Source organism: Triturus cristatus, chromosome 1_2, assembly GCF_964204655.1.
Source record: "Triturus cristatus chromosome 1_2, aTriCri1.1, whole genome shotgun sequence".
Classification (NCBI taxonomy): domain Eukaryota; kingdom Metazoa; phylum Chordata; class Amphibia; order Caudata; family Salamandridae; genus Triturus; species Triturus cristatus.
In genome coordinates, this window is record NC_140580.1 from 32,564,306 (window position 1) to 32,591,196 (window position 26,891).

The 26,891-nt window shown below is 46.7% G+C and overlaps 1 protein-coding gene across 1 annotated transcript in view; it reads right to left on the bottom strand.

The window, feature by feature from the left end:
• Positions 1–2,251: 2,251 nt before the first annotated feature.
• Positions 2,252–26,891, bottom strand: part of LOC146866685 (tetraspanin-18-like) — a 311,267-nt gene continuing 286,627 nt past the window's right edge. The window contains exons 6-8 of the mRNA XM_085614475.1: positions 18,280–18,459; positions 10,940–11,023; positions 2,252–2,517 (exon numbers count right to left, since the gene is read on the bottom strand). Of these exons, the coding sequence (XP_085470601.1) occupies positions 2,470–2,517; positions 10,940–11,023; positions 18,280–18,459 (312 nt within the window). The 3' untranslated portion in view covers positions 2,252–2,469. The remainder of the gene's footprint in view (positions 2,518–10,939; positions 11,024–18,279; positions 18,460–26,891) is intronic.

The window sequence follows — 26,891 nt, forward strand, 5'->3', positions numbered from 1 at the left end:
GGGCAGGAACACTCTCACTCTGTCCCAAATGTGCAGAGTTTAGTGCGGACTCGATCCATATGTTCGCTACTTGTCCCCAACTTACCCCTTTATTAGGCCAGATAGAAGACTTCTTTAGTAAAGTCCTAGCACAAGAAATCCAACTAACACCCCCAACTGTTTTTTTAGGCATACAAGACAAAGTCAGTAGAAGAAATGGAGGCGCACTTATTGTTATAGCTATGACCATTCTGCGTCTCTGTATGACTTCACTATGGAAGGATCCTAACCCTCCATTATTTTCTCACTGGCTAGCTCGACTGATCTCTACTTGTAAACTGGAAAAAGGTATATTCTCCAAAATGGGCAATAGGGGTAAAAAAAAAGGTCTTGCTATATGGCAACCGTTATTTGCTTGGCTTAGATAGACAGACTTAATAGGGGCCTTTCGCCACCCAAATAATAGCTCTGGTTCTTCTGAGGGATATCCTGAGGGACACTTAGGGCACCCAGAATCATGACCGAATCCGTTTGATTTCAGTTGAGACATTTTTTTTCTTTTCGTACTCATACTGCTGATGCTAGAAATAAGTTCTTGATGTATAAGCTATATTGTATTATTCTGTTTAACGTTTATCAGCCATTCTCTCTTCCCTTTCTTTCTTTTTGTTCTCATTTCTTTCTTTCTCCGTCTCTCTCCACTTTATCCACAGTTTTCTCGATTCTCGATACATTAGCCATTGAACACCTGTAATAAGCTACTCATCAACCAATGCCTACTTTGATGTTTTAAGTGTCGGGGGGCGGAGGACAGGGGGATCGAAAAGGTTTCTCATCTCTGTAGTTGTCTTTTGTACTTTCAATAAAATAAAACAAAATAAATAAAAAAAATTAAAGGGAAAAAAAAAGAAACATACTTTTACGTAGCTGGAAACGCTGTTCAAACGTTAGAAGAACCAGCAATACTTATAGTGTACCAGTCCTAGCATAGATGGTCATTGTTTGCATAAGTTAAATACAGTCTTGTAGAGTGAGTTCACACCGTTAAACACACACTTAATGCCTCTACCACCTTGTCCCTCCCACCACTCACCCTCTGTGTGTCTCAGGTACTCTGTCCTCACACAAAGAAAGACTTGGTGTCCCCCAATACACCTTCCTCTTCTACGACCAGAACATCCAACCATATTTTTAAGAGTTGTTTCTTGCGCCCCTCTAACCAAGCCCCACAGAATCTCACATCCCTCACCCAACTATACCGGGGGCATATTTACTTACATTTCAGGCAATGCATGGCAGCAAGCAAAGTTGCTGCACTGCATTGTGTGAAAGGGAGACAGCAGAAATGCTGGTTATAAATTGAGGTATGGTGCATTTCTGTTGTCTCCTAGCGCTTCTGCCTAGAGTCATCGCAGGCACACTTGCATCATGGTGCTAGGATGCCTCCATTACAGGCAGGATACAAACTTAGAGGCATTTACCCCTTTCCAGGAATGTTGCAGAATGCATCACATATAGAAAGAGGAAGTAAAACAAGGAAAAATAAACATATCTCTCCTAATTTCATCTGGTTCAAGGAGGTGTAGCTTTAGTAAATCTGGAATTGCACCAAAATCCATGGGTGGAATGCCCATGTTCCACCCATGTAATGGCTCACTAGCGCAAAGTAACGATTGCATTACTTTTTTAGGGAAATCCCACGCAAAGCCACACAAATCTTATTTGCATGCCTTTGTAAATCACAAATAACATATTGCCTTGAGGCTGCCCCCAAAAAGTGACACATTCACAATGCACATTGTTAGTAAATCTGCCCACAGGTGTCTCCAACATCCATTCATTCCACACACAACCTATGATGGGGTATTTCCAGAAACAACATTTTCAGTCAAGAAAACACTTGACGTGTCCTGTATTGTTGCACTGGCTCGAAAGTTAAATGGTATTATTAGCTTCTCACCACAACACTAAAACATACTCAACACCTTTGGGACTCAGACTTTTGGCTTCAGTCCTAGCCTGGATTCTTAAAATGCCCTGACACCAGCACCTATCAATATCACATCAAAAACATATGGCACTAGTCATCTCATCATGTATGAAGCAAAGAGGGTTGCAGAGCCAGGGTGAGCCCGAGCACCTTGCCCGATTCTACCAGACACCTTCTTGTCAGCATCCGCACATCCTGTCGGTAAAGCGAGCGGGCTCCTGAATCCGACTTTCAACAGACATGTGATATCTTCCAAAAAAACCATTTTATTGCATTCTAAAAACTCAGAAAAACATTTACATCTCATTAGTAAGAATGTCAAAGAGTTCCCATCCACCATAAGTGCTCAACAGTGTCTTCTCCAAGCGCGGGGCAGTATTGTATCACATGGAGGTGCTCCATCCAGCAAGCGAGCTCCAAGGCGTGAGGGTCGCACGGTAGACTGCAAAGGGACAACCGCAGCAGACGAAGGAAGGCTTGGCATAAGCTTGTTGACTGTACTAGTCAAAATTGTAGTACAGGCACAGTGCGAAAAACATGGCAAACATCTGCAAATTTAAGACAGGAAAACTGGTTAGGAAAGCAAGAAATTGTAGTCTGAATGGGTGCAGATTCAGTTTAGGCAAAGGAATCCATTAAATAGGATCCACAGAACCCGCTGGATCGCATCAGAATGTGAATCACGCTTCATGCAATATATTTGTGAGGCCCGCCTAAGACAAGTTACATTTTTTATTGGTAGCATGTTTGGATTATGGGTTCATTTAGAGTTGGATGGAAATGGCACATTTGACAAAAATAGGCAGATGCATCTCCCACCTGACTTACTGTTTCCTCAACTCATTTAAGGTTGGGAATCCGCTTGGTTTCTGACAGAAGTACCTCAGCTGGTTAAGTCGTTGTCAGCTCCTAGTTGATGGTTCAGCCACCACAGGGCCACTAATTAGGGTACATCAGAAGCTTCCAATGCTGCTTTCATCTGCCTGGCACTACAACCCTGGACATGGTGGCCCTACTGGTGCTAGAAAATAACATATATGTCCTCTGGGAGAAAACTCTTATCACATCCGGATATATACTCTTCTTTTTCTGAAACAAATCCTCACTCTTCAGTGTTTTTTCTTTTTTTTTAAGGGTAAAAATGTTGCTGACCATGTCGCCATGATATGGCGGCCTAGTCAACATTGATTTTTTTGCCAAAAGAGCTCTCATTATTTTTGAGGGAGCACTTTCTGCCAACAAGGCAAGAAACTCAAAATAAGGGCTCTTTAGCCCTCATATAGTTGATCAATAAAGCACAAATGTAATTCATGGGCAGTGAAAGAAACAGCATGCATCCTATGACACCAATGCCATTTATGGAGGATGGCTCATTGTTCTATACTTGATCTCTTACTAGCCTGAGGAGCTAGGATATGAGCAAAAAATGGAAACAACATAGTGCCCTGTTCATTGCCTGTCGCTGTGGTGCTTTAATGATTGTTAAGACCGGGGGTAGCAAGGGCAGTGCCAGTAGTGTCAAATGACAAGCAACTGGTGCCCATGCATTGAACTCAAAAAAGCTTGTTAGATGTGCCATGGTTAGGTCTATAAGCATGTGGCTTATTAGCTACATTCGGGGAACAACCTTTACAACGCAACTTTTACAACGCACTACACTTACAACACATTTTTTACAACGCACAATCCATTACAACGCATGATATTACAACGCATGACACTACAACGCATTTTTAAAAACTACCTTTACAACGCATTCCATTACAACGCATACTACCATTACAACGCATACCATTACAACGCATAATATAGTAATTTTTACCCCTATACTATCCAACACTTACCCTACTATTGCACCCCCTGGAGTTAGAATAGTAATTTTTACCCCTATACTATCCAACACTTACCCTACTGTTGCACCCCCTGGAGTTAGAATAGTAATTTTTACCCCTATACTATCCAACACTTTCCCTACTGTTGCACGCCCTGGAGTTAGAATAGTAATTTTTACCCCTATACTATCCAACACTTACCCTACTGTTGCACCCCCTGGAGTTAGAATAGTAATTGTTACCCCTATACTATCCAACACTTACCCTACTGTTGCACCCCCTGGAGTTAGAATAGTAATTTTTACCCCTATACTATCCAACACTTACCCTACTGTTGCACCCCCTGGAGTTAGAATAGTAATTTGTACCCCTATACTATCCAACACTTACCCTACTGTTGCACCCCCTGGAGTTAGAATAGTAATTTTTACCCCTATACTATCCAACACTTACCCTACTGTTGCACCCCCTGGAGTTAGAATAGTAATTTTTACCCCTATACTATCCAACACTTACCCTACTGTTGCACCCCCTGGAGTTAGAATAGTAATTTTTACCCCTATACTATCCAACACTTACCCTACTGTTGCACCCCCTGGAGTTAGAATAGTAATTTTTACCCCTATACTATCCAACACTTACCCTACTGTTGCACCCCTTGGAGTTAGAATAGTAATTTTTACCCCTATACTATCCAACATTTACCCTACTGTTGCACCCCCTGGAGTTAGAATAGTAATTTTTAACCCTATACTATCCAACACTTACCCTACTGTTGCACCCCCTGGAGTCAGAATAGTAATTTTTACCCCTATACTATCTAATACTTACCTTAAATGCAATTTAATATTATGCGTTGTAATGGTATGCGTTGTAAAGGTAGTATGCGTTGTAATGGAAATGCGTTGTAAAGGTAGTTTTTAAAAATGCGTTGTAGTGTCCTGCGTTGTAATGTCATGCTTTGTAATGGATTGTGCGTTGTAAAAAATGCGTTGTAAGTGCATGCGTTGTAAAAGTGTGCGTTGTAACGACATACATCCGCTACATTCAACATATCTAGAAACCCTGTCCAAAGCTGCATTCTACTACCACAACAGTCAGATTTGTTAAGTCTCCTATTCCTGTACCACCTTTGATTAAGAAATGTGCGTTAATTAATCAGCAGTTTATTGGCAACTTGTAAAAAATGAGTGTTGGACTTGACCCTTTCTGCAGGGTCATCCCCAAACCTTTTGCCTTCACCCTCTTGTTTTCTGAACACATTTTTGATGGTTTTAGGACTCTTTGCCACTGCTAACTAGTGCTAAAGTGCTTGTCCTCTCACCTTTAAACATGATGAAATTGGCTTACATCCCATTGCCATATTTAATTTACCTGTAAGTCCCTAGTCAGGTGGTACTAACTGTACCCTTGGCCTGTGAATTAAATGCCATTAGTCGGGTGACAGTTGCGCTTAACAAGCATTAAATACATACATACATACATTGTGCCACCCATTTAAGTAGTCCTTTAAACATGTCCCAGACCGGCCATTGCAGCCTGTTTGTGTATTTTTAAACTACTGTTTCAACTTGACAAAATAAACCTTTTGCCGGACATAAACCTTCCTTTTTAATGCATACAAGTCACCGCTAGGTTAGGCTCTAAACATCCCATAGGGCAGAGCGCACTGTACTCAAATAGTTGGACATGCACATTTAACTTTTACATGTCCTGGTAGTGAAAAACTCTCAAATTCGTTTCCCACTACTGCAAGGCCTGCCTCTCCCATTGGATAACATTTGGTTACCATATTACACTTAAGTGATAACTTTCAATTGGGAGCAGGTAAGAAATTAGTTTGGTCTCTAAACAATTGTAATTTAAACCCCTCTTTAATGGTAATGTCGGATTTTAAGTCGCAATTCTGAAAATGACACTTTTAGAATGCCAGAAACCGGTCCTAGGAAGCTTGTTTCCGGTCCAGGGAAGACATGGCTTGGCAGTTCGGGCTGGACTGTTCCCATGAGGCACAGGATCAGACTGATTTGCATATGGCCATGTCTGAACTGGGGTGGCAGAGTGGGCTAAAGAACGGTGATGGATTAAACCCAGATCAGTTGACTGGGGGTGAGTGCTTGCAATGTTCAACACTCCGTCCATCATTTCCTTTGGTTTTTGCTTTGTTCGCCATAAGTTGGCAGGGTATGCTCAGACGTGAGTCCCTTGCTCACTTTGCCACTGGATTCAAGCAAGCCTGGCTGAAGACGGCTGAAATGCCAGAAACCGGTCCTAGGAAGCTTGTTTCCGGTCCAGGGAAGACATGGCTTGGCAGTTCGGGCTGGACTGTTCCCATGAGGCACAGGGTCAGACTGATTTGCATATGGCCATGTCTGAACTGGGGTGGCAGAGTGGGCTAAAGAACGGTGATGGATTAAACCCAGATCAGTTGACTGGGGGTGAGTACTTGCAATGTTCAACACTCCGTCCATAATTTCCTTTGGTTTTTACTTTTCGAAAGTTGGCATTTTTTTGTCCCAGCCATTTGGTGCCTGCAGTCTGTATCCTGGGTCACATGACTAGTTGTAGCTGGCAGTTGGTCTTTGTGTATCACTCTCAGACAATGAAACAAAAGAGGAGTAGAATGTGGCAGAATGGGTCATCTCTGTCAGGATGAGGTGGAGGAGATGTCACCTGCCACATTTGCACATCACAAAGACTATGCCTCAGCACATTAACAAAGGGTCTCAGACTAGTCTTTTGTGCCTCAGACAAGCTGGAACCAGGGCAGGGAAGAAGGAAATTCCAGACACTCCTTTAGCGGGAGGACCCTAGAGGCTTTTTCCACTTCAAAGCGGGCACCAGGTATAAATAGTGGACCCTCAGACCCAACCCTTGTGATTACTTCTGGACCTGTGGTCTCTGCCAGGAAGAAAGACTGCCCAGCTATGTAGTTTGCTCTACTGACCTGCTTGCTGACCAGAGATTGTTCTGCTACCCAAGGGCTGCAATTGCTGCAGCAGGACTGTTCTGCTGCTGTGAGTTGCCCTGCTAATTCCAGCCTGCCTGTGTGGACCCAGGACTCTAAGAAATCTCCAAGGGTCAGTTTGCTGGCCCCCTTTTCAAAGCTTCAGAGATATTACAGGAGTTTTTGTGCTCAACGTAATTTCTCGCACCTCAATACAGGTCAATGCACCTCGCCATTGACTCCGGCCCAGGGCGACACAGTTCATTCTTGATACCAGCGCATCTCATCGCATGTCCTCACAAGCCCAGGTGGCTTCTCTGATGCTAATGCTGCCTGACGCAGCGCGATACAGCTCTTCTCCTGCGCCAACGTATTGCAGAACAAGTCTCTGCAAGCGCTCCAACTTCCTCAACAGCGACACAGGACCTCGCATCGCAAGCCTTGTTGACAGTCAATGGCTCTGCTGCTGCACAACGCATCTCAAAGCCAAACCTTGCATTGCAGCTCTTTGCCGACAGTCCCTCAATGCCAGGCTGCGCATATCAACTCAAGGGCTTCACATCTCAACGTCCAGGCCACAAAGTACTTTCAGCAGACTGTACTCAGTCCTTTATCTGTCCCACTCTCCATCCGGTCTGAACTTGGGACTTGGACCCAATCTTCCGCAACCAGATAACCGTGGCTGGCGCTTTTTGCTTCCCAGTGTTTAATTTCGACAATGCCCTTCAAATTGCATAGCCCCTGTTCTCCTAACTGGATTTTTCTAGTTTTGGTGTCTAATAATTTATTAAAATATACTCAATTTTTCTAAATTGGTGTTGTACTTTTCTTGTGTTGTGTTTTCACTTCATTACCGTTTGAAGTGCTTCATAAATACTTGCGTTGTCTTTCCATCACACAAGGTGAAACGAGGACAATGCAAAGGTCTCAGTAATATTTACAAAGCCATGTAAGAAGCTATTTTCGCCACCGTGCATGCCTTATGGTATGTTACATTTCAACATGGGAGGTGTTCTATGCTTGGAGCGTGGGTCCACTCATGGAATTTGGCACATTCCTAGATTTACTAAAGCTAGCAAACCTGGGAATGTGTCAAAATGGTACACCTTTCTCAGTGAGGCTTAACGAGGAGAAATATCTTTATTTCTCCTTGTTACTTCTTCTTCTTTCTATGTGTGCTGCATTCTGCAAGAAGGTGTCCCTTCTTGCACAAAAACAATCCTGCCTGTAACACAGGCACCCTTGCAGTATGGTGCAATGGTGACTGCGTTGGGGCTAGGCAGCACACAGTGTGCCAGCGCGAGGGAGCAGAAATGCTCCACCTCTATGCAAATATGGAGCATTTCTACTCTCTCTCTCTTTCACACAATGCAGAACAGCAACTTTGCCTCTGCCCTGCATTCTGTGAAATATTAGTAAATGCTCCCCCCGTAGTCCGCAAATGTTTGTGTCCAGCAGTAAAGGGAGCTCGCTCCCATTTTGTACACCACCTTACATAGCACACAGTATATCCTGCATTATTTCAGCAGCACAGAAGTTGCAGTTACAGGCTTAGGCCTGACTGTCCAAATGCTCAAATGATAAAACATTCACTCTTTGGCAAATAATTGTCATTTTCATGTTGACCTCCTTATGCAAACTTATCACATGAAGAAAGCCATTAAAAGGGTTTCACTTTGGCATAAAAATTACGCTTTCCATCCCAAATTGTGACTGTTTTACAAACTGAAAACATAAACATTTGGACTTTAAAAGGAAACTGCAATTGCAGGATTTTTTTGTACCAACCTACTAATAGTGAATTATGTTAATAGAGCATAGTAGCGGAGATACGTTTTGTACATTGGGGGTAGGAGCCGCAATTTCATTGTGCACAAACCATTACTCACAGCATGTGATATGGCCCCAGTTGTTTACAATGGACTCTGTTCTCAGAATAATTGTAAATGTACTCAGTTAGGCTAAAACCTGCGCGTGGAGTAACATTTTAAATTCACAAATGGTTATAGGAATGCTGCTAGTAAACTGCAGTTTGCCAGCAGTTCCGGAATTATTGTGAATTCCAAGTTTGTCACACTAAGAGCATTTTTGCATGTGCAAATGTAGCAGGAGGACATTTACTTTCAAACATTTTAAACATGTTCATGCTTTCTCTGCAAGGGGAAAATATTATACAGATGGAAAAAAAACCTTTTCCCAAGCCCCTAGGTAGAGAGCGCTTCACAGAGCACACTCCGCAAAATGTCCATGGTTAAACAAAGTTGACTGAAAAGTTTATTTTATAAAATAAACAGAGTTGATAACGAAGTATGCAGGGTACAAAAACCCTCCAATATTAGTATACATCCCTTAAACTTCCAGGACATGCCCCTTCAGCTGACTGCAGTGGCGGACAGTCCCTTCTGGCCAGAACCAATTTTAATAAATTCCACACACATGATTTCTGTAAAGTTTATCTCTAAACAGATTCTTTGAACCCTGGGGCCCTATTACGGGGCGCATTTTACCAGTTTGTGCCATGGGGCATCTTAGAACAGGTGTGCTGGGCGCAAACAGGGAAAGTGCACCAGCACTATCTGTTTTATGCCTAGACGTGGGTTCCCTGCTCACTGTACCACTAGAACAAAGCTGCACCCGACTAACGAGCTCCGATCAGTGTGAAACCACTCGTAGGTTGCTTGTGTTCTGTTTCATGAACGACCCGGTATGGCAGTTCAGGCTGGACTATTCCTACCAGAGCAAGGTTAAACATTATTCTTATCTAATATTTCTGGGTCAAAACTGAGATGGCATGGTGTGCAAAATAATGATGCACTGAGATGCGGCCTGAGTAAGTACCAGTTACTGAGATTAATTCCAGCATTGCATCCATCATTTTTTCTATACTTCAGTGCAATGCCCAAAGTGCAAGAGGTATGCCCAGGCATGGGCTCACTATAACATAACATGTGTATTTCACCGATAGGTATCTTGGCACTGAATAACAGATGTTTCTTGTTACCCAACTCAATGGTACTCATTTTATCTACCTCAGATGGACGAAATGCTGAGTAGACCCGCTGGGATTTGTACCTGTGACCATGAGGTCGAACACAGGCCCCTGCAGTGGAGGCATTAGCCCACTGAGCCACCAGACCTGGCTGGGACCAAGCTGCACCCGACTGATCAGCCCTAATCAGGGAGAAAATGGTCTAGGGTTGCTTTAGTTCAGATTCTGGGAGTACCAGGCCTGGGATGTGCCTATTGGAGCAGAGTCAAAAATGATTTGCTTATGGCTGGGTCCAAACGGAGATAATAATCGCCTTAAAGAACAGAATCCGGTTGAAAGACTGGCGTGATTGCAGGCAGGTAACAAGAGGCAAAGCTGTAAAACAGGCAGGTTGATACTTGCAGACATTAAGACAGACCACAATGATGGAGTGAAGAGAGAGAAGGAGGACGACAGCCTAAAGCACAGACTTACATTTGTCGTGTCTTTGGAGTGACCCCGACCTCAAGGGACACAAGGAAACAGGTAGGGGTTTTCAAGCTCCAGTTGATGGTATACTTTGCATAGGTCTAACTTTAAAAATCTGCATGTGCCAGTGAGACAGCTGATCATGTCATTTAGGTGAGGTCCTGGGTGTCTTTCTCTCTCAATAGCTGTGTTTGGGATTCTCATGTCAACGCAGATGCAAATTTTTGATGTGCTCTTCTTAGGTACTGCGACCATTGGAGATACCCATGGAGTTGATCCATCTGTTGGCTCTATAATGTCTTGCAACGGTAAGCTTTCTATCTCCTCTTCCACTTGTGGTTGCAGGTGTATGGGCACTATTCTGTGATGCTGAGCCACTGGCTTGACTGCTTTGTTGGTGTGCAGTGTTATTTGTTTGTCTCATCCCTCGTCTACCACGAATGTTTGTCTCCTTTCCTGACCGGAAGTGGTGTCTGGTGGCTGGCCCCTCCCTTAGTTCGTGTGCAGGGTCATAGTGCCCCCTGCACCACATCAGGATACCATTCATACAGGAAGACAGGAAAACTGGCAAGCAGCAAGGTGGTCAGTCAGGTAGATAGGCATATAGATAGACACGCATAAAAGGAGATAGGCAGACAGGCACTAAGACAAACAGATATGCAGGCAGGCAGCAAAAGAGAGATAATGGACAAGCATTCCAACTTTACACGAGGGCCACACTTTGCAACAGTTACCTCAATCCCAAGCACTCCCAGGCCCACAGCTCCCGTCAGGTTGACATACTTCTGTAAAGATTTGGCAATTGCTGGGAAACAGCCCTGGCAAGGTAGAAAAACACAGAAATCACGCCCTTGTAACATTGAGAGTTCGCCATGTGCACAAAGATCCACAAAGGAGCAAGGCGAGTGGTGATGGTTATTTTGTTATCATCAAGTTCATTCCTGGTTGATCTAAGCCACATCAACTAAATTAGAACGTATCAAAATCATCATTAACAGCATCTAAAAAAATCATTATTCTCAATTAACTCCATGAAGTGTCATTTCTTTTTCGAATTGATCAATGAGATTACAAACACACACATTTTTCCGATCATTGTTCGCCAGCTCAGCACATGATAGGACCATGGCTAATCCCCTTAATGTGAAAATAAAAAACGAGTTCATAGGATTGTGTACCTCTAAAAGAAAAGCCGCACTGAAGCCGCAATTGATCAACATACATTTACAGATAATGTGAGGCTCGAGCTCCCAGCAAACCTGCCACAGTTTAAAAATATAAATACTACATTTAACAATAGAGGTGGTCAACACATGCTATTGAAAACAAAAAAAAGCAAGGTAGGAGTTATAGACCCCAGCCAGCTAGACTTGACACTCAGCAACAACCCAATCAAATCAAAGGGTGCTTATTTTCGGAGGCCACATCAGGTGGTCCCGGCCAGGCCTTCTAAGTTATTACTGAGACTCGAGCAGTGGGAGCCATAGAGGCCCACAGCGAAGGACTGGTGCAGCTTTTGCAAGGTAAGCCTGCAAAAGTGGTCAAAAGGAAACCCCCGAAAATGACCACCAACCGATTGGAAAGCATTTATATAGGATATTTATGAGGGTTTTTCCAATGCCAGCCAGTCTGGGGCATATGTCACTTGGGGGTCAAAACACATCCCCGAATATCTCTGTATTCAAACCTTTTTTTTAATTCAAGTCCCATAAAATGTAGCAGGGCCCCTTTCACCCCGAACACGACAGCTTTGTTTTTTGTGATTCATTTGTAAACAATTGACTCAAGCGTAAAAGTTTAAAGCATCAACATTGTAATAGAGCCTGTGTATTTTGTTGGCTCCCATTATTGGAGAAACGTTGTGCGCTAGTCTAGCCATAGATATTAACTACATACACAGATATAAAAAACATTGACGAAAACATAGACCCTTGATCGAGCATCAGAATTGATAGAAATCTTAGCGCACTTAGATGATGTTATTGGTAACAGTCAGGAAGTGCGACCAGGTTGTGCGGGAATCTCAACATTTTCGCATCTTCCTCCACAAGAGCTTGTAGGAAGCCGGCTCTCTATATAGTGGACAAAAACGAGGTACACTGTGTAGAGCCCAGGCATCCCTTATTGGTTTACAGGGGCAAAAATGATAACAATACATGTTTTCTTTTGTGGTGGTGTAGGTGAACAGTTTCGTTTTATCAGAAGGTAGTGCTAAGCATTCGTTGAACTCACAGAGGCAATTAATGAGACACACACTTAACAATAAATATGCAACCAATTTAGAAAAGTCATATTTTTATTTAAAATTTCGATTCAAAGAACTTTGTTATAAAGTAAGTACTTTTCGAAGTATCGATTTTTCCAGCTATGTAAAATGTTCACTTAAATGCATCTTTACGCTGCAATGCTTTCATATGTGAAATAAGGGATGTGTTGCATACAGTTATTTGCGGTCGGTTTCTGGGGGTCTCCTTCAGGATTTAAGGTAGTAGGGGGAAGCAGGCTGCAGAGGGGGACTTGGGGACAAGTCCAGGTGCTCCCAATGGCGACTCAGGTCGCAAGAGTCTTGGAGTAAGAAAGCACAGTTGATTCTCGGGTACTCAGGCTTCGGCACTCAGGTGCAGAGTAGATAGGTCAGCTGGGCTCCGTGCGTTTTCTCACGGTTGTCAGCATCACCAGTTGAGGGTGCAGAGATCAGAACAGCTGGGACATTCTGGATGTAGGTCTCTGAACTGCTGATGTCCCTCGGTGGCTGCTCGGTCTCGGTGCAGTGGGAACCTGGATTGGACTCTCACAGGCTTTGTTTGTTGTAATGGGTTCAGTACCCAAGGTATAGGTGCTGAGCAGCTCCGGTCAGTCCTGGTGTCCTCTCACTTGGTGGGGGGACAGATTTGACCTTTAAGAGCATAGGTTCTGTCCTCCTGGGTGGCTGCTGGTTCATGCTGGCTGGTGACCTGCAACACAGTGAACCGTACTCAGCATTTTCGTGCCTGCGGACGACAGAGTGTAGCTCCTCTACTCCAAGGGAGATTGCTGTCAATTTGTGAAGGCCTGGCAGTCTACCAGGGTTCTTGGCGGTTGCTCAGCTGCAGGACGAGTCACTCGGTCATGATTGTTGAGACTGGTGCATGAAGGCAGGGTTTGGTGCAAAAAGTCCACAGCAAATCTTCAGTTCTCATTTGCTCGTGGCTTTTCTTTGTCCTCTTCTTCTGGATCCATCACATCTAAGTTCCTGGCATCAGGGGTGCCACCTAAATACTCAATATAGGGGTGTTATGGTGAGTAACAGGTAGTGGCCAATGGGCTACCTACCTTTAGGGTGACTATACCCCCTATATGTCCACTTCTAGTGGGAGGAGGGGCCAACCTTGACTCAGTGAGCCTAATTCCACCAAAAACCAAGATGGTGGAATTTAGGGGTAGAACTAGGCTGATAGGGAACATGCCTCCTGACTAGCTAATTTGCCCACCTGTCCTGGTGCCAAATGGGCCCCAGGCTAGAGGTGGCATTTCCCCTGTCTGAAGGAAGCCTTGGTCGCATATCAAAGGCGGCAGAGGCCTTTGAAACCTCCTGCCTTGATATGCTGATTGAATAGCCATCCTGCTTGGAGGAGGTGACTACACCTTCAGTCAGATCCGGCATTGTTTCTGCCCTCAGAGAATGTGGACTCTCACCTGCAGAGGGACAGCAACCTCTCTGTGGTGGCAGGCTGGTCTACACCAGTCAGCCAATACACTTGAGATCGATAGGTGTTCAGGTGGCACCTCCAAGGTGTCATCTGAGTGCTAGTATTAATAAATCTAACACTGGAATCAGTATGGATTTATTAATATGAGACAATATTAGTTTCAGTAAAGTCAGCATGTAGTTGGGTAGCTCATAATCACCAGTGCCCAGTACATATACTCAAGCTTCCCTGTTCACTGGCAATGTCCAACAATCGACATGGACATCACAGGGACATATCTGCTCAGGTAGATATGTCCTCACATGTATTATAATGCACCCTGCTTTCTGGCTGTAAGGCCTGCTGTAGAGGTGTCTTACTTATATTATAGACAGTGTATGCAGGCATGGCACACAGGGCATGTACTGTCTTCACTTTTCTCTGCACCATGTCACACAGCCTGTAATGACAGTGTGCATGAGAGTTTTTTAGGGGTGATACAATCCAAACTGCAGCCCTTACGGGCCCTCTTTAGCCTCCCTGACCTAGGTACCAGGGGTACCATTTACAAGAATCTTACAGGGGGTGCTAAAGGTATTGCAAATTGGGGGAACAATTGTACAGTTTTCAGTAAAGAGATCTGGCACTGGGGACCTGGTCACTTCTGTCAAAATTGCATCAAATGCCAAGCAAACAGTAGGGATAACCATTTCAAAAGGGGCACTTTCTGACAAAAGAGTGAACAATGATGTGATTGAAATGCTTGGTGAAGTCCAGTGCAATGGCTGAACCCCACAATACAGCGATTCACTAACAATTAGGACCTGTGCCATCGCATTTTCGGTTATGGACGTTCCCAGGCAAAATCCACTTTTACTTGCATTTTATCAGCTGTACAAAGCTATTTTGCCTTCACAAACTCTGCGGTTGTCAAAATCAGAGGGTTGGTGACTGCCAAATGACTCTTAGCTATTGATCAAAACTATTTGACAAGTCAAGGTCTGATCCTTGCAGATAGATCGCCAGAGACGCCATACCATAATTTTGGCAGGAGTTTTTAAACCCTATTCAGGCCGCATTTCAAAGGTGGGGACTGCAAGTCACAAAAGTCTTCAGCGCCAGACAGGCACCAATGAGCTTTTAGCAGCAAGTGGGTTGGGATACCCTTGCATCAAGCAACAAAGCGCTCTATGAATTCTGCTGCACATGGCAGGAACTGGCCACGCTTGGCCGAAGCCCAGGCCAAGGGTGGACCTGTCCTGCACCCCTCATCAAATGGAAGAAGCAAGGCTGAGTTGGGCCACCCCCTAACCAAAGTACTCTTTGACACCTGCTGTAGGCTTTGCTACTAGGAAGTTGCTAACTGTTTAACGCAGAATTATATTGGGGAAGCGGAGAGCAAATGTTAATCCCTCTTTGCCTGCGCAGGAACCACAATGGATGGATTCCTACTGCGAGCGGTGGGGGTGATCAGCAGGGAGATAGACCTGGTGAAAAGATGGCTGTCTCTCTCCTTACCCACTGGTGCGTGGCCTATTACAGAACCGTCAACAGCAGATCTGATTGCATGTCCATTGGAGGAGAATGAGGAAGTGGGGCAAGTACTCCCACTTCTACTCCGGGCTCTCAAAATGTTCTTTCAGGAGACACCGACACTGACAGGGCCCCTGGAGATGCCTGGGTAGGGACATCAGAGGGCAGAGAAAATGATAAACAAACTATAGTTAATGTGGTTGAGACAAGAAGACAGAAGGGCGAGAGGAAGAGGACTGAGGTTGGGGCCAAATCCAAAAGGCAGTGCCCTGGCCTATAAATCCACTTGCTCACGCAATCGATTGGTTCAGGCATTGGGGAAGGGAGAGGGCTGGGCTCCTCGGGCCAGAGGCCCTAGCAGAGGATGTGTGTACCCGTGTAGTGTTGCCTATACTGGACTTGCTTGACCTGTTCTATACTCGGCTTGTAGCCATTGAGAGGGAGCCTCAGAAATACATCAACCTGTAAAAGCAGTACCCAACCCCAATCTCTACAGGAGTCATAACTCACAGAGCACACAAGTCTCGGGTGCCATCACCCTGCCCAGTAAAGTGCTGTGTGTTGAAAGAGAGCAAAGGTAGTAAGATCTAAGAATAAGATGGTGGGATGTGTACAGTTGGGATGGGTTGGGATGGGATGGGGAGCATGTTCACTCTTCAGGGGCAGAAAAGTCAAAAGAGCCTTTCAACGGCATTTCAGAATCTTTCAAGCATAGCCCACCTAACCCTTCCCCATAACTCCCTCCAGAATGTACACCATATGTCCTAGTTTAAAAAATGCCCCAGGTCTGGCACCACATGAGAGGGAAGGGTTTTGAAAAACAAAGTGATGTATTGGCTAAGGGGAAAACCCAGTTAGAGGACTGATATTTTGAGAGAAATACTAATGATCAGCCTGGATTGGCCACAGAAAGAAGGAATTCCTGGAGAACTGCCTTATTATCAATTTTAGATCACCCTACTTTGTAGACTCCCTATTGATGTTTTTCTACTTCTGTGGCTGGGACCTAGGCTGCATCCAAGTTCTCCCTTTGGGATAATTTATCCAAAAACAGGCTGTTGCCTTTACATCAAGTCAAGGATGTTGTTGTCAGCAGGAGAGTAAGAGTCAATAATTTAGTATCAAAGTTTGGAATGCCTTTGAGCCACTTGCCTCCCTTGACGAGCAGGACTTACTCGCCATTAATCTGGAAGAAGATATTGGGACTGGTAAACACCAGGAAACTTTGGAGGATTCAGTCCTTGTGCGTAGGGGGTGGGTAGAGATGAATGAGTCACAGTTTGTAAGTTCCAACATGGATGTGGAGGACCATGCATCCATTCTGGCATGCCGAAGTGGCCCAGCGACACAGTTATTAGGTCTAAAGTTAACATCATGGAATATAGCGGGCAGAACAATAAGCTGACAACCTTGGACTGGCTAACAGAAAAAAGAGAAGCTGATATTGTCATCTTGCAGCAAGCATGGTCACGGGAGAGCTTTAGTGTGGATAGTTATTACTCCCTGTGTAGTAGTGCCATGCCATCCAGCTCAGGGCGGTCCAAGGGGGTGGGGGGGTAGCTATTCAGTTTACCTTGTGTACGCCTCTTCAAGAACTATTAGCTTGTTTCAGCTTGTCCTCACTCAGACCCCTTACTCTTTTGATTTGATCCTGATAAATTTATTTGTATAACCATGTATTTGATGTAAGTGTAATGAAGGTAATAGGGGAATTAGAGACCGCCCTAGATTCCTTTACTGAAAGTACTAACAGGGAGATGCTCATAGTCTGGGCGGGTGATTCCAATATAAAACTTTGTGGTGCTAAATAAGATATGTATTGTGGAGCACAAGACAAAGATGCTGGTGCCTCCCCACACATTTAGCACTCTCCAATTGGGGATTTTATAAATATGTTTATGATGGCAAGGAATTTGGTTTTTGCCCAAGAATTTATGGTGGGCGCTTCACCTCTTCCCACCTATATGGACTCATGCTGGATTGAGACACAAGCTCAAAAACCACTGAAATACGTGCACCGGGGGTAGGTCACTCACACCGAGCTGACCACTGAGTGTCACTGAATAACAGACCCTTTGGTCAACCTTTGCTGTGAAGGGATGAAGTATTAGCACGTATGGTGTTAGGTGGTAATGGAAGAGTGGGCACAGGGCCTGGCCACAGTGGGGGCAGTGCGGCCAGCCCTTTGATGCACATGCCCATCTCCTATTGTATGTTAGATGCAGTATCTGATGTGACACCTGACCTTGCAGACACCCTCTGTGTACGTCCATCTCTGTGCATAGTCGGGGTTGGCTGACTGTGGAGGGGTGGGTGCAGACCCTGGCCACAGGGCAGTGACAAACTGTTTTAAGGCTTTGCCTGTTCATATGTATCAAACAGCCATACCCGTGTGTATATGTGCATTTATGTATCAGTGCAGATGAAAAGGTAGCCATGTGTAAAGGGTACTTTCAGCCATATATAATTGGATGCTGCAAGGGCACCTTCCTTCCCCTGTCCACTCTTATTTTAGCTTGCAGACAGTCAGTAGCAACAATAGCACTCCAAGCACTGGGACTCTGGTTTCATCGAATTTTCACCGAAGGATCCTCTGACCCACTCCCATTGCTAGAACTTGTAGACATCTTTCCAATCATAAGCATGCATCTGTAAATTGTGAACTGAATCTAGTCTGGAAAATTAGTAAGACTATTGGAGGCAAAGATCAATGCTTAAGTGATTGTGAATGCACATTGTTAAAATGGAATTTAGGGACATTTTACATTCAATAAACTTTGTCAAGATACTGCCCCATTGGTCATCAGTGGAGTCCTGGTGTTACCTGCCCATTGAGTTTTGATGCCAAAATCATAAATGCCACTAGTGTTTACCTGGTTATTAACAAATCCTGTTTCGTTTTGTATACAGTGATTTCTGTTTAGGATGTTGTCAGACAGCACTGGATTGTTCCGGCTACAGCAGGCATCTGGCCACGGTGTTGTCGGATAGAGCTTGTGAAAAAGGGACCCATTCCCAAAATTGTCAGGTCCAGAGATTCCACAACAGGACATCTGAAACAGAAGAGAAGGAGACATTGGATTTATGGCAATGGAGGCGGTCCTGCCTCTCTCTAAGCAGTCTTGTGGTTAGTGGTGATTGGCACAAGGACATAGAGCAGTGTGGTTGGCTTTGTAGTCACTCTCATTTTGATGCTTCTTATTTATGTTCCAGCTTATCAATCTTGAATCTTGTGCTTGTTCCTTACATGTAGCATAGCTTCTTCACCGTCCCTTTTGACTGTCTAGCTTCTATGTTTCCACTGCCCACTTTTCAAGCACTACTTGTTTCTTTTGGATTAATTACTTCATCAGAGTGCACGTGTTTTCTAGCTGTCTCCCTCATGTACTTCTCTCCCCCTGCATCAGACGAGCACTGGGAGGCATCTGTAGCTGGTGCCATCTTAGACCACCAGGCCCAAGACTCACTGCAGTCCTGATCAACTTCGCAGGTCAGGTTCCTTTTATACCCGTAGTCTGGCCTGCGCACTGTACATTCCAGTGCATGGTCCTATTTTCGGGATCTGAGTTGGTAGGGCAGCTGGGGTGGGGGTGGGGTTAATACAAGAATTAGCACAGACAAAAAAAATAAAAATGTTGTACTTACCTGCCGCTGTGGTTGCTGCATTACACCTCTTCCGTTCCTGTACTCCAGGGCTGGTGCACACTGCGCAGGCTCCCAGATGCCAATCCTGACGCTGCTCTCCTACTGTGAATACTATTCCCAGCATGAGAGAAGCGCTGGGGTCGGTCTGAGTGGCCTGGTTTGGGGGAACAACCTTTACAACGCAACTTTTACAACGCACTACACTTACAACGCATTTTTTACAACGCACAATCCATTACAACGCATGACATTACAACACATGACACTACAACGCATTTTTAAAAACTACCTTTACAACGCATTCCATTACAACGCATACTACCATTACAACGCATACCATTACAACGCATAATATTAAACTACACTATCCAACACTTTCCCTACTGTTGCACCCCCTGGAGTTAGAATAGTAATTTTTACCCCTATACTATCCAACACTTACCCTACTGATGCACCCCCTGGAGTTAGAATAGTAATTTTTACCCCTATACTATCCAACACTTTCCCTACTGTTGCACCCCCTGGAGTTAGAATAGTATTTTTTACCCCTATACTATCCAACACTTTCCCTACTGTTGCACCCCCTGGAGTTAGAATAGTAATTTTTACCCCTATACTATCCAACACTTTCCCTACTGTTGCACCCCCTGGAGTTAGAATAGTAATTTTTACCCCTATACTATCCAACACTTACCCTACTGTTGCACCCCCTGGAGTTAGAATAGTAATTTTAACCCCTATACTATCCAACACTTTCCCTACTGTTGCACCCCCTGGAGTTAGAATAGTATTTTTTACCCCTATACTATCCAACACTTTCCCTACTGTTGCACCCCCTGGAGTTAGAATAGTAATTTTAACCCCTATACTATCCAACACTTTCCCTACTGTTGCACCCCCTGGAGTTAGAATAGTAATTTTTACCCCTATACTATCCAACACTTACCCTACTGTTGCACCCCCTGGAGTTAGAATAGTAATTTTTACCCCTATACTATCCAACACTTTCCCTACTGTTGCACCCCCTGGAGTTAGAATAGTAATTTTTACCCCTATACTATCCAACACTTACCCTACTGTTGCACCCCCTGGAGTTAGAAAAGTAATTTTTACCCCTATACTATCTAATACTTACCTTAAATGCAATTTAATATTATGCGTTGTAATGGTATGCGTTGTAATGGTAGTATGCGTTGTAATGGAATGCGTTGTAAAGGTAGTTTTTAAAAATGCGTTGTAGTGTCATGCGTTGTAATGTCATGCGTTGTAATGGATTGTGCGTTGTAAAAAATGCGTTGTAAGTGCATGTGTTGTAAAAGTGTGCGTTGTAACGACATACATCCCCTGGTTTGACACTGAGGCACTGTCCAGGAGCCTGTGGCTTTCCTCCACCCAGCTGTACACCCAGCTGGGTGGAGAAATGCTAAGTGCGCTTGAGGGTATGGCCGGACTAAGACAGCGGGCCAAACCGTCATGCACACTTAGTAGTGCCCATCACCCTCCTCCCCACTGCATGGCCCACCATATGACGCGCTCGCTGGCAGCCTACAGGTAAGATGAAAAATACCCACCATGTGTTCATGTTTTAAGATTTTGCAGAGGCCCAGATAAGTGTTTTTCAGTCTTTGTTTATTTTAATTATCACTCGGGTCATTAGGTCATCTGCAGAACACGTTTTAAATTGTTTTCTGCTTACTGTCTATGTATTTACAAGGGGATAAAATACTGGCTTTAGGTACCATCAGTGGTTGTCTGCCCTCCCCTATCGTTGTTTGTAGCCTAAAAGCTATATAAAGGGGGGAGGGGGCATGAGAACGTCTTATGTAGGTGAGCAGTGGGTTGGGGTGAGGAGGATAGAAGCCCATTATTTTGTACACACGATTTTGATGGCTCGGCTTACAAATAAATACACCACAAGACTAATTTCTAAGAAGCAACCATAACCCACCGATAGAACTGCAAAACGTCACCACTTCTTCTGTATGTATGCCAGTATGTAGAAGAGTCCCTATAGCCCCCCCCTCTCTCTCTCTTGCGCTCTCTCTCTCTCTCTCTCTGTTTCTCTCTCTCTCTGTCTCTTTCTCTCTATTTGCCTCTCTCCCTCTCTCTCTCTCTCTCTCTCTCTCTCTGCCTAACTGGCAGTAGTAGAAAGTTCAGATTAGGCAGCAAGGTGTGTGTGTATTGTATAGCACTGGATACCCCTAGCAAAGCACCAAAGCACCTGTATGTGGGCATCTGTATATGTGAGCAGTGTTAGGAAATTTGTTTGGGAACCCACCACTCTTACCTGTACCAGCCACACCTGTAAGCAAACATCCAGTGTTACAAAAATTGGGCCCGCTACCTGTAATCTCCAGATTGAAGAGGGCCCCGAGCCCTGGCTGGAATCGGGGAGGCAATCAAACCCTCATCGGGACTTCCAGGGCAGTCCAGCTGTCTGGTCGTCCTATTGGAAAGCATTGCACGCAACCAGATGGCCGAGGGGAAAGGCGCAGCAAGATTGCTGGGTCCGAAGGATGGCAATCTGCCCGCCCGAGCCTTCACTGGATGGCTCCCGCCTGTCCTTTGGAGGGCTCGGGGGCTCGGAGACACCGGCTGGGCCTCGGGGCTGCGGACGGGGGTCCCCGACGGACCTTTGACCCAGGGGCCCCCAGGCGGGTGAAGCAGGAGGGAGGCCTGCCCGGGCCCAACGGAGCCCCGTCCTGGGACCATGGCAGAGCACAGGGACTGAGCCGGGACCATTGGACCCGGCCCAAGGTCCCTGGCTGGCACACGCAGGGGAGAACTCCCCAAGGCCTGTGTCCCAGACGCCCTGCCGCGCGGCAGGCCCGAGGACAGACCCAGGGTGGGCAGGGCACCCTCCACCCCAGGGCCACCAAGGACCCCTGCCGGAGCTCCTGAATGCAAGCTGAGCTGGGGAATGCCCACCGGGCCCCGAGCACATAGCAGAGCGGAGGACAGAGCCCAGTGTAGGAAGCACCCGGCCACAGCTCTCAGGCCCGGACGCAACAAGGGAGGACCGCCCGGGCCTGATGGAGTCTGTCGCGGGCACTTTGATATGCGGCAGGCCGGAGGACAGAGCTCTAGACAGGGGGGGAGGTTTTTGCCTGGCCGTAGCCCATCTGGTCGCCAGCTGAGAACCCCCAGCCCATGAGGGGTTCCGGCGTATCCTGTCCCTAATAATCCACAGGAAGGGTACCCCCTTTTCTGGTAACCCGTGAGCACCAACTGACGGAGGGGACCCAAGGCGCAGACGCGCCAGACCTCCTGGAACCCTGGCTGGGATCGGGGAGGCAAACAAGCCCTCATTGGGACTTCCAGGGCAGTCCGACCATCTGGTCGCGTCCAATGCTTTCCAATGGGGCGAACAGATGGCCGGGCCCGAAGGACACTAATCTGCCCACCGAGCCTTCGAGGGAGGGCTCCCGCCTGCCCTTTGGAGGGCTCGGGAGCTCTGCTTCCCGGGGGCTCAGACACCCCGGCTAGGCCTGGGGCCCGGGGCTGCGGAGGGGGTTTCCCAATGGACCTCTGACCCGGGGTTGCTCAGGCACCTTGACAGGCGGGCCCAACAGATCCCCGTCCTGGGACCATGGTGTAGCAGGGGGACGGAGTCCAAGCCCTGGGCCCGACCAGAGGCCCCGGGCCTGCACGCGAAGGGGAGGCCTCCCCAAGGACCACGTCCCAATGCCCTGTCATGCAGCAGGCCTGAGGATGGAGCCAGGGGTGGGGAGGGCACCCTCCACCCCTGGGCCACTAAGGGCCCCTGCCGGAGCTCCTGAAACCAAGCCGAGGCGGGAAACGCCCCACGGGCCCTGGGCCCATGGCGGAGCGGAGTACGGAAACCAGTGTTGGGACCACCCGGCCAGAGCTCTCGGGCCCGGTCACCCAAGGGAGGACTGCCCGGGCACGATGGAGCCCATCCCGGGCACTTTGTCACACGATGGGTCTGACGACAGAGCCTCGGATGGGGGGGGGAGGTTTTTGCCCAGCCCTAGCCCATCTGGTCACCAGCTGAGAGCCCCCAGCCCATGAGGGGTTCTGGCGCACCCTGTCTCTAGTAATCTGGAGGAAGGGTACCCCCTTTTCTGATAACCCGTGCACGCCGATTGATGGTGGGGACACAAGGCAAGGACGCGCCCGACCTCCCAGAGCCCTGGCTGGGATCGGGGAGGCAAACAAGCTCTCATCAGGACTTCCAGGGCAGCCCGGACATCTGGTCGCCCCATTGGAAAGCAGTGAGCTCGACCAGATGGCTGACGGGAAAGGCGCGGGCAGATGGCCGGCCCGAAGGATGCCAATCTGCCCCCCCTAGCCTTCATGGGAGGTCTCCCACCTGCCCTTTGGAGGTCTCGGGGCTCTGCTGTCCAGGGGCTCATCAGAGCCCTTAGCTGGGTCTGGGGCACGGGGCTGCGAGGGGTGCCCCCGAGGGTAGTCTGACTCGGAGCCCACAGGCACCTTGACATGAAGGCGAAGCGGGGAAGGCCTGCCCTGGCCCGATGGACCCCTGTGACGGGCACCCAGACCCTCTGCTGGCCACAGGATGTGAGTTATATAACAATGGGGTAACCCGATAAGCCACTGGACTCGGGTACAATGTGATACATAAGTTAGTGTCACAGGGGAAAGCAGTCTGAACACATATTATACAGAAGACGTTCCTTGATTAATTAACCAAAATGTAAACATCACCAAGAAGTTGTACCAACAATGGTTGTGATTTTATTTCATCACAAAACAGGAATTAATCAATTCATAAAACACAATGTATTTCACATTTGGACAATTTTAGAAAAAATAGGTGCATCCAGGATGGAGTGATAGGTGCATAGGAGGGATTTGTGAAAGTGATGTGAGGCGGGAAGGTAGTGCGTATATATACATCAGCAATCAATATTTATAACCTATCCTGCCAGAAGGACTGGCCTGTACATATATGACAAATCATAACAAAATAGATGCAGATATTAAATCTCTATCATCCATGTTTGACAATGAAACAAAAGAACTGTCAACGTTTCGACCCCTATTGAGAACAGGAAATTTTGCGCCTTGGGGGTGGGGTCTTCATTAGGACTGAGTTGTAGGAAAGGGGAGGCACCGAAGGATAATGGAATGTGATTAGTGGGGCGATGCATTCTAGGTGAGCATATCATGAGTTTTTCATTTGTAGGTCTATTTACCAATCAGCGTGATCACTTCAGGCTGAAAATATGGAAGGTGGGCATCAGATGCTCCTGTAGAAAAAAGAGACAGAGACGGAACCACAAGGATATAAGTTACATACTAGTAGAGTAGTAGAGGAGTATCAAAACAGAGCCAAAGCTCACAGACTTACTCAGGACATTCGGCGGTATTCGTGGGTTAGATAACGCGGATTGATTGTGAAAGACCACGGTTGATTAGTAACCTGTGGCTGAGAGGAAAAACAATCTGTGTCAGAAAACCAGCTACTGGGATGAACCAGCTAAAAATACGTGGGCTCCCGCACCCCAGGGCCCACCGGAGCCCAGACCCTGGACCCGGTCCCCGCTTCTGAACCCAACCAGGCTGGGAAGGGGGGAGCCTGCCCGGGCACCAGGGACCCCCGTCCCGGGCAGACGGACCCTCAGCAGGCCGCAGGACGGGGGCTCCTGCACCCGAGGCCCTGCCCGAAGCACAGAACCCCGGCCCGGTCTCTGCTTTTCAACCCAGCCAGGCCTGGGGGGATCTGGGAGCCTGCCCGGGCACAAGAGACCCCCGTCCCGGGCACAGAGACCCTTGGCTGCCCGCAGGACATGGACTCCTGCACCCCGGGACCCGCCGAAACCCAGGCTCCGGGCCCTGCTTCTGTGGAGGCAGGTGGCAGAGCGGAGCGGAGTTTCACTGAGTTTTTTATAACTCCATGCACCTCCGCTTAGTGGCACTACGCCAGCTCCGCCCAGGGTTAGTTATTTCATGGAGCATCTAGGGATTCACAAGGAATGTGGCAAAGAGCCATTTGCTAAACGTCTTGTCCTGCCTTACACCTGCGCTTCTGTCGAGTGGGTGAGGCTTGGAGACCTTCACATTCCTTCAATGTAATCTGACAGAACAGGAGTGGTCTTTTACTGGCAGGGAGGTAAGAGTTCGTCTGAGCTGTTTGACGCATAATAAGGGTATTAGTGGATGGCAAGATAAACTGAATGCTTTTATCAGGTGAGGCTCGAAGCTAAACTCAGAGTAAATGTATTAGTTATATTATGTTATATTAAATAAGCGTATAAAGCGCACGTGTACCCGGAGGTATCTTGCCGCTAGTTGGAAAGGCAACCTCATCTCGCTTCAAGAATCTAAGAGCCATGCTAGATGTTAGAGTCAAGCGGAGTTAAATAACCCGGTTTTCAAGGCTTTCCTAAAGACCAATAGATGGTTTATGTGTTTTAGATGACGAGCTTCTAGGAACGCGATTCGCCATTCACAGAGCTTCTGCCTCCTCAAGAGAAAAGTCTGAATTTGGGATCAATTACAGCGTTTGCTGCGGATGATCTCAAGGCGCTCGATGTCCTGCGGGACTTTACACTGCGCCTTATAAGTCAATACAGCACAACACAAACAAGGAACAGGCAAGAAATCCCGCCTCCTTGACATCACTAGTCTGATACCTTCAGCAAATCCATGTGACTAAGTGTACGTGTAACGACGGAGGCCTGTGAGGAACAACAAGCCTGCCTCTGCGTTCACTCTGGCAGTGTGCCGCTAAGGAAAGGTCAGAGAGGTGGAATGCAGAGGTCTATGGGACTTCAGTCTTCTCCTCAGATGCCCAGGCCTATCACTCACACAGGGCTGGGGCAGCAAGCGTCACTTCAGCTAGAATGACACAACCCCTTGTGCCTGCCCAGATGCCACAGCCTCTGAATAGGCCTGAATATGTGGAGTTGAGTCAGAGGATTTGGACAGAATGGAAGGGGCGCTGGCTACCGATGCTCTTCCGAGGCCTTGTAAGTGGCTAGCGCAGACATGCTGCAGAGGTATGGGCCCTGCCGCCTCTCGAGGTGTGCCTGCCATACTTCAGCATCTCCTCAGCCACGGACCAGTGGATGGCTGCTTCTGCGCTTCTCAGTGTTGCCTCTGCATGTTGCTCATCACACACAATGTGCCCTCTAGCCCAGAATATCGCCATCTTAGAAAGTCAGCAGTACCACCTGGGCTTGCACAAACTTCCTAAAAACCCAGGCTATGAAAAGGTAAAACCCAGAGGCAGTCCTTCTCACAAACTCCCCAGGGTGGATTGTCATCCCTGTGGCAACCGGGACAGCGATCTTCTGTAACTACTGCACATGGAGTGGCAGGGCTCTGAGACCATTCCCTCCCGAGAATGGGAGCAAGGACTGACTTTTATACTTCTTGTCTCCTCATGACCTAGAAGTGGTACTTCGGAAAATGTGCATGTTTCTCTCCAGTAGCCTTATTTACCCACCCCTACACCGCACAGTATATGAACCGTAGAACATTTGTTTACGTAGTCAATGTTTATATCAGTTATAGCGAATCTATATTGTTCCTGTTTGTATGTTTGCATTCATTTCCTGAAGCTATAGTGTCCCATCTTCCTCCACCCTCTATTTTACATTTACATCACACTGTATGTTTCCCTTTTTTGTTCAAATATGTAACTACATTGTTAAAGTCACAAACTGCTCTTGTGAAACCCCCCTTTTGTAAAGCGTCTTTATACCCATTGGGTCTGGGGTGCACTAGCTACAGCTGCTAATAAATAAATACATTGTACAAAGAATTACCGTACCCCATTCCCAGTTGTCGATGACCGACTTTGATATTACATTTGCATTTACCCACAGGGGCTCTCCAGGGGTGTTCAAAA